The 7804-nt window shown below is 42.6% G+C and overlaps 1 protein-coding gene across 3 annotated transcripts in view; it reads left to right on the forward strand.

The window, feature by feature from the left end:
• Positions 1–7804, forward strand: part of LOC116843317 (sodium/calcium exchanger 1) — an 88972-nt gene that overhangs the window by 18920 nt on the left and 62248 nt on the right. For all 3 annotated transcript variants that reach the window (XM_032813666.1, XM_032813664.1, XM_032813665.1), the window contains exon 3: positions 7349–7440. In XM_032813666.1, coding sequence (XP_032669557.1) covers positions 7349–7440 — 92 coding nt within the window. The remainder of the gene's footprint in view (positions 1–7348; positions 7441–7804) is intronic.

A 7804-nucleotide genomic window follows, 5' to 3' on the forward strand; every position in this document is an offset into this window, starting at 1 on the left:
ACACACACACACACACACACACACACACACACACACACACACACACAGAGACATACGCGTACACAATCGGTTCTCGTAATGTAATTAGTTCCAAATGAGCGTGAAATATTTGTGATATTATTCCCACGCTTTTAGTTTATTAAAAGAGGCGAGCGGGACACGACAAATCGAAGGAGGGCGAACGGTTGGCGATTGCCAACTTTTTAATTGGCCAATTGAAAACAAAATATCGCTCTCGCGATACTTCGTATTACCGTTCACGTGAATTGCGTTTCATCATAATTTATGATCAATCTGTTATATATTTAAAAAATTGCTGTTATTTCACGAAACAATGATTACAATCATGTAGACGTGAAGCAAACATTCGATCCTGCGCGAGTAAATTCGGACCGAACGTTAAACAAGAATCTGCATAATTCTGATTTGAATATCAAAATGGAACAGTATTTATCGCAAATACCGTTCTCTCTGTCTATCCGTCCATATATCTCTCTCTCTCTCTCTCTCTCTCTCTCTCTCTTTCCTACAGCCACTACCAAAGACTGCTCCGAATTTGACACACCTGTGCACATTTAAATTCTACCTCTCATATTTGCTATCGTTATCAAAGACGAGATTGACGGTATAAATAAGTCAGTTTCCCCTTCGAGGGGAAAGAACAATGTTTATCAGGCAGTAACGTAAGGCATCGTTGTAGCGAGTAGAGGTCGATCGATTCAACGTGCGTACGGACTTAAATGGATATTCTAATGCTATTTATAGTTAGACCTTCCCGCCGGCGCTCATCCGTGTTTGAACTATGTGGAAACTGCTTATCTGTCCTCGATAAAGCGCGCCATCATTTCGATCACGCGCCCTAAACGCTTCACGATCTTTAAAAGCGTCAAAAAGCGAAATCGAAGATTGAGAAAAATTCACCGCCTCTCAATGAGTATCCGATCAATATGTCCGTATAACGAGATCCCCCAAACAATAAAAAAAAAAGAACAAGAAGAGGAGGATCGAAAGGGTTAATTTAATCCGGTCTGTCATCGCGCTTCCACGCGGACGTTAATTAATTTAATTAACGGCAGAGCTGCCAAGTGGCCATCAGTTATTTAATCGACAGCAACGACGCTTAAATTTGTGCGGATCAATTTTAACGAGCTCCCATTTCGTTTACACGTGCTCGTTGATAAAAGTGCTTGTGCAAAACTGTTCATACGACGCACGATCGAAACCTGAATTTTTCCAAGTTCATCTGAGAAAGATACAAATGCGCGCACACGCGCGCTTAGGGAACACAGCGATCGTTTTATTTACTCTTATCGTTACGTCATCGCGTCGTGCTCGAGAGTAAAATTACGCGGCTTGAATTCTTCGAGTTGACACCCCTTGTCATCCCGAGCCGCGTGCGAGTGACAAACACCGTGAAATTCGCGAATGATATTACAACAATTTGCACGTAATATCACGTGTCTTAATGACTCCCGGTTCTCCGAGGTAGCGCGGAATTGCAATTTTGGAAGACACACTATCGAGCACAACCCTGAAACTCATTCGGCGCGTAATCAGATCCACCCCGGATGCGCTATGTCGAGGATCGCTAATGCGCATTTCGGAGGAGGAAGGACGACAACGGCTGCGGCGGCGGTGGCGGTGGCGGTGGCGGTGGTGAAGGTGAGGATGAATAAGGAGGCAACGAAGTAGAATGGAGCAGGATAGAAATTGATTATATCCCGGGAATAATTCCTTGGGAACATTAGGACGAAGTAGCAAAGAAGCAAACGCAGCTGGTTGAGTCGTTGTTGCTGTATGTGTAAATTAAAGCTGCAGAAACTGAGCTAAAGATGACAACGCGCGTAGAAATCCAGTGGAAAAATAATATTCAACGGAAAAGAAATTGAAAATTAAAGAAATCGAAAAGATAGAACATTAGACACGCAGCACAGAAAAAACAGATGTGGTGCACGTAAAAAATAGTTATGAGCAACATAGTTGTTTTTGTATGCTGGTAATGTGTATGGCTGAGGTGACTCATAAGTAAACCTAAAAGGTACACTCCGATTTCTTTTTTATTTGGCACAAAATGTAAAAGTACAAAAAATATTTAGGTCATACATTTTCATTTTGGCTCACTTTGAGTTTCATGGGCAGTTCTTTTCTCGTATATATATATATATATATATATATATATATATATATATATATATATATATATATATATATATAAAGAGTGAACGGACTGAAATTAAGGGACGAGTGGCTAATAATGAAAGAGGCTTTACGAGAAAATTGATGAAAATTTGAAGTTTAAGAAATTCACAGAGCTTTTCCCAGAAGAGAGTTTCGGAAACTTCTGAGGATATTTAAGAAAGTCCTCGGGGGATTCAGGAATGTTCGCGGGGATGTTTAACAGAGTGCTTCAAAGATTTCTTTTTTTCTCTCCAGACAATTTTTCCGAGAGCGTCTTTGGAAATGTGCCAGCAAATTGAAGACGCTAAAGACAAAGATTCGTTAAAGCGAAAGGACTTATTTCAGCGAAACGTAACCAAGCCGCGTGATGTAATACAATTTACCTTAAGACCCCGAGACCTTCGTCCACATAAAGGGTCGGTTAATCGCGTTAAACGATATCCCGGCCCATTAAAACGCATTACGTCGCTCTTCCCGCCGTCATTTGTAGCCGGATAACTCGCAATTAAGTGCGGACTCGGCGTCGCTCTGATTCGCGGATTAATAAATTGCGTCGGCCATTTTTCCCGACGAGAATAATCAGCTTGCTTCATCCGCGTCGGATGTAATGAGGTGATTTTACGTGGCAGTTAACTCTACCGCGAGTTACGCGTCACGAGATGAGATACGGAGTGTTTGCAGAATTTGTTACTAAATATTGACGACGGCTCGCCAAGGCACGAGAACAGAATTCCGGGGCGAATTAACTTTCGGCGAGCCGGCTGGAAATTAACATTTCTTAATCCGATCTCGTATTTCCTCATCCGGAATCCTCGAGAAGTTGTGAGCCTTACAGAAAAAAAAACACAAGAAACATAGAAAGTTTTCTTTCCTTCGGCTTATATAAGCAGCGGAATAAATTATAAGCAGTGTTAAACGAACCGCCTTTCTCGCGATTTAAACAGACCAGCGCGAGTCCTCGTTTCTTCGTTTGAATCAACGTCGCGATTCGGACTGGTGATTTTCTCGACAGTTCCGTGTTTTCTGGACAGAGCGTATGCGCCTCGAGATTACACACGAATGGGAAAAAAATATTTTGATTTGATGCCGCGGAGTGGCGCGTTCCATTGAAACAGATTGTGCAACAAAGCGGAAGGGATACTTGCATGCGCAATATGAATGAACACGGATTAAGTCTCGCATGCAACGGTGCTTCACTGTCAAGATAACAAGCATTAGCTGGTTTAATTATAACGCCGCTAAATGAAGTTCCTCCGCCTTAACGAGCTTTCGTTCCACCGCACTTGTACAGTTTCATATTGCTACACGCCTGCATATTACGGCACCCCGACACACCCGATATGCAGTCGACTTGCCAGGTGGTTCTTCGCGTAGGAATTTTTCCGCGGAGTATCTTCTTTTCGCGGAAATCTGGCAAGTTCGCGGGATTAATTAGGCGACGCATCTCTTTGTGCCAATTCCCCTGGCACAATTCTGTCTTTCGCGACTTTTCTCTCGGGAGCTTTCCCCGTGAAAGAATTCATCCAGGCACGGGGAGTGCCTCGTCGATCTCTCGGGAGATACTGGTTTCCGACAAATATGTGAGTCATAATGAAAAAAGAGCAATGTCACGATAAATCAAGGGGCGACTCGTGCCGCTCATGCGGTGACACGGTACGCGCTCGCGTTGTGTAATTCGACTTAATGTGCACGCGCTCGCGTGTCCAAGGTACTTTGGCGTGTCGGGCATTCTCTGTCGAGATAAATAATTCACTAGAAGACTGGAAGAAAGGAAAAGAGAAGCAAAGAAGTGAAAAATGAAGAAAAAAGGAAGAGATTCGCCCGCCATTGCGCGCAGCGACTCTCTCGTGTCACCTCGACTTTCTTCTCTCCGGCACGCTTTTCCATCGTTTGAACTCCCTTAATTCCGGGACACTCCGCAGAGCGAGATGAAATACGAGGGAAATTATACGGATGCGAATGCCATTGCGAGATAAATCGAACTCGAGAAAACTCCACCTTGACGTAAAGTTTAAACGTCGACGCGAAAGTTTACTCGAGCGTGCTCCCTCTTTTCACGCTTTATTCTTGGACACCCTATGCATAAAGCGGCGCGCGACCTATCGATGTATGCCTACGACATATGTTTGACATTTTCAAGTTGTTTCGCACGTGCTGGCTATGTACAAAGCGCGGGTTCGGCTCTGCGGGCTTGTTCACACAAGCTCTCTTCCCGAGAGACTATCTGAAATTATTTAACGATCAAGAAATAACAACTGGCCGCGTCTTTTAGTTTTCTAAAAATTCGTGGTCGATCTGAACTGCATCGGTTGAAATAATTTGAATATCGAGTTGCACCAATTTAATTTCGGAAGTATACTAAATTCAGTTAATGCAGTTCCATCTTGAAAATTGAGATATCAAATCATCTAGTCAGGCGCAACAAATCTAAATATTTGTGCATCATGACTGTGGACCATTCGAGTAATAGGCAACGCTGCTCCAAAGCAACGATCTCCATATGTCGGCTTGACAGCTTTACATTAACCTATGTAATGCGAAATATGAGCGCGCAACGGATTGATAATCTAGTTTAGCAAAGAGATGTTTCACAAAATGATATGAAGGGTGAAATGAAGGCAGAGAAGCAACAGGAGGGGGCCACCACGTCGCAAGTGCCGAAATTAACTCTGGGTGTAAAAATAATATTTGTGTAAAATTATCCTTAGCCTAGAAATGGTGTGCGAAGAGTGTATTTTTATTGAAAAAAGCCATTTTATGAAATGTAACATTGAAAGTTTTTCTTTTTGCAAATCAAAAGTATAGCGTCTGAAATATGATATAACGCATAAATAACACATTTTTTATCAAATATCGACAGTCCCAGAAATTGAAGCGAATATTTAGTTATGTCAGTGCATTGAGTTACATTGTGTTAATGTTGGTATATATCGTAAGTTCGAAGCATTATTTACGTGGAAAGAAATACACTTTCTGCGCAAGTGTATTAGTGTGTGTAAGCGATTTAGGAGTGAAAAACTACAGCTAGAAAGCAAGTGCCAGGCACGAACGCTAGCGACTCTAGTTGAATTCAGTAGAAATAGACGGAGAAAATATTTTTTAAGACAGAAATGTAATTGTATGTAAAGCTAACCTAATGCATTGTTGGTCTGATTTACTTAACCTCTTATCAAAGCTGGAATTATTTGTATTACGCGATTAAATGAACTTTCTGAAATGTTTATATTTATATAGACATGTTTAATGTTTATATTTATATACACACTATGTTCCGGTTTAATGATTTGACTCGATTTTTATTCAGTTTCATTCGCTTGCAGTTTGTCCGATAAAATTTGCGCAATTTTGAGACCTGGTTCGTTTCATTCTTTCGTTCGTTTCGTTCGTTTCAATCTTTTTTTTTTCAATATGAAGATCAGTTTCTTATCCTCCTAATATGAGCAATTACGAGACGTGCGCGCGCTATTTATTGTAATCCGGCCACTTTGAACCATCGGATTTTCCCCAGAGAAGCGCCACGCTTCCCTGGTGTATCCCGCATTGAGTAATACTTTTCTCTAGCGGATCCCACATACTGTAAAATATCGGACGTTTAAGCTTCTGCTACGAGCGTTGGGTCGATAAGATCGATGTCGTACCGGGAAAATGCATAAAACGGGGAACAACCGTGACATTATGGCGTGGGGAAACACAACGCTTCTCTCTCGCGCGTCGCGAGAACGGCTTCAATGTGAATGGCAAAATTGGCCATTACACGTTTTTTTCGACAGCGCTCTATCGGATACTGCCTTGCAGATGAACACATGCGCGCGGGCACGTCACAAAGCGCGATAACTAGTCGGGGATGGATACGGAGGCGAGTTTTCGAGCTGCGTGTTGTGAAAAGTTGAAAGCGCATGACAAACGATGTAAAAGCTTTCTAAATCGCTCTCCACAAGTTCTATTAATCGTCACTAGTGGGTTTCTCTTTCTCTCTCTCTCTCTCTCTCTCTCTCTCTCTCTCTCTCTCTGTCTCGAGAATGAACTGCATATTGTTGTTTGCGAACGGAAGAACGTGCGCAAAAAAAGGATCACCTTTTGTGTGTCGACGACGATACAAAATGTTTCATGCAAAAGTGAGTAAACGAGAGTAAACGAAATAAAAACATATATATATATATAGCAAAACCATATCTGTTACTTTTAGCGAAAACGTTACGGCAGGCTTGTAAATAATAGTGTAAACATAAAAAAGCAACATCGGTTTGTAACATACTTGTGTCGCGCGACATTGTTATTGGAAAACGCTGAAAAATATACATACACACAAAAAAATATATCTACAATCGGATTGTAAAGGGGGAAAGGTAACCATGCCGACGAGCAAGTCTTAATTGAGGGAACAAGATTGCCATCAGCCAGCGCGGCACGTGTCGACTCCAAATCGACTCAAAGGATCTCCCCGTTCTCGTCCTCTTTCCCTTCTCTGCTCGTGATTCCGTCGTTATTCGCCATCGGTTATTCAAGTCGGTGCTTACAAACAACACATTATACACGTGTCGGGTAATATTGTAATATTATTAATATTTAGGGCAGCGTAAGCACACGCATCCTGGAAAATAACGACGACGAGCGTTCCTGCCGCCGCCTCCCATTGTTTATCCCACATTTCGAGGACGAGTTTTGATCGGATCTATCCCCAGATGAGGTATAATTTGCATATCAAAAGGACCGGCGCGCTCACTTGCTTGCCGTGGAAATTGATGAATTTCCCGTCGGGAGTACACCGCGGTGTCCTGGAAAATAGTACGCTCCTCTCAGAAGAAGTCCTCAATTATGTCTGCTGACGCTAATGTGTGCGCGCACGCCGGCACAAGTTGCACAGTTATCCGACACTTAATTACCCAAAGTAATAAATCGATTTCTGCGACGCCATCCCGTAGTTCGAAACAGCACGAAGCGGTTTAACCGTCTGCCGCCTTATCGCTCCCCCTGCCCCACCCTCTCTAATGAATCGATTACCGTGTAACAACGGGCGCCGAGGCCGACGGTAATTTCGATCTTGGCCTTTCCCCTAATTTCCGGCCGCGAAATCGGCACGCTGGAGAAAAGTGCAGCCTCATGCTATCGCGCCAATTGCGTTTCGCGTTGCTGGAAAGATTTGCTCAAAGTTATGGGTTTCTTGTTTCAGGAAAATCATCAACTTGGAGATCATCGAGGAGGATTCCTACGAGAAAGACGCGCTCTTTTACGTCGAATTAGGCGAGCCACTGCTACAAGGAGGTGAGTATTGAGTTTCCCGATCCAGAATATTTCCCGATATACCTCCCATCCCGAAATCCCGCTTCCGCGCGCGCACTTCTCCTTCCTCCACTTTTTCCTTCACTTTTTATCTCCCTTTCTGTCTGTTCTTCTATTTCTCTCTCTCTATCTCTCGGTACAGGCTGAGGCATTTAAATGGGAACAGCTGCAGCGGGCAAATTTATGGTTATATGCTGCATTATTATTCAGTATATAATACAGCGTATAAAATTAGCATAATTTTTCTCGCCGGACGTTATGCGCACAATAATATAGTGTATTTTGGAACGTAAAAATATCCTGAGTAAAGCAACTATGAAAAATTTTATTGCATATATATTGAAAA

This window comes from Odontomachus brunneus, unplaced genomic scaffold, assembly GCF_010583005.1.
Source record: "Odontomachus brunneus isolate Ranch 3 - 2012 unplaced genomic scaffold, Obru_v1 Obru_scaffold_031, whole genome shotgun sequence".
NCBI classification, from domain to species: Eukaryota; Metazoa; Arthropoda; class Insecta; order Hymenoptera; family Formicidae; genus Odontomachus; species Odontomachus brunneus.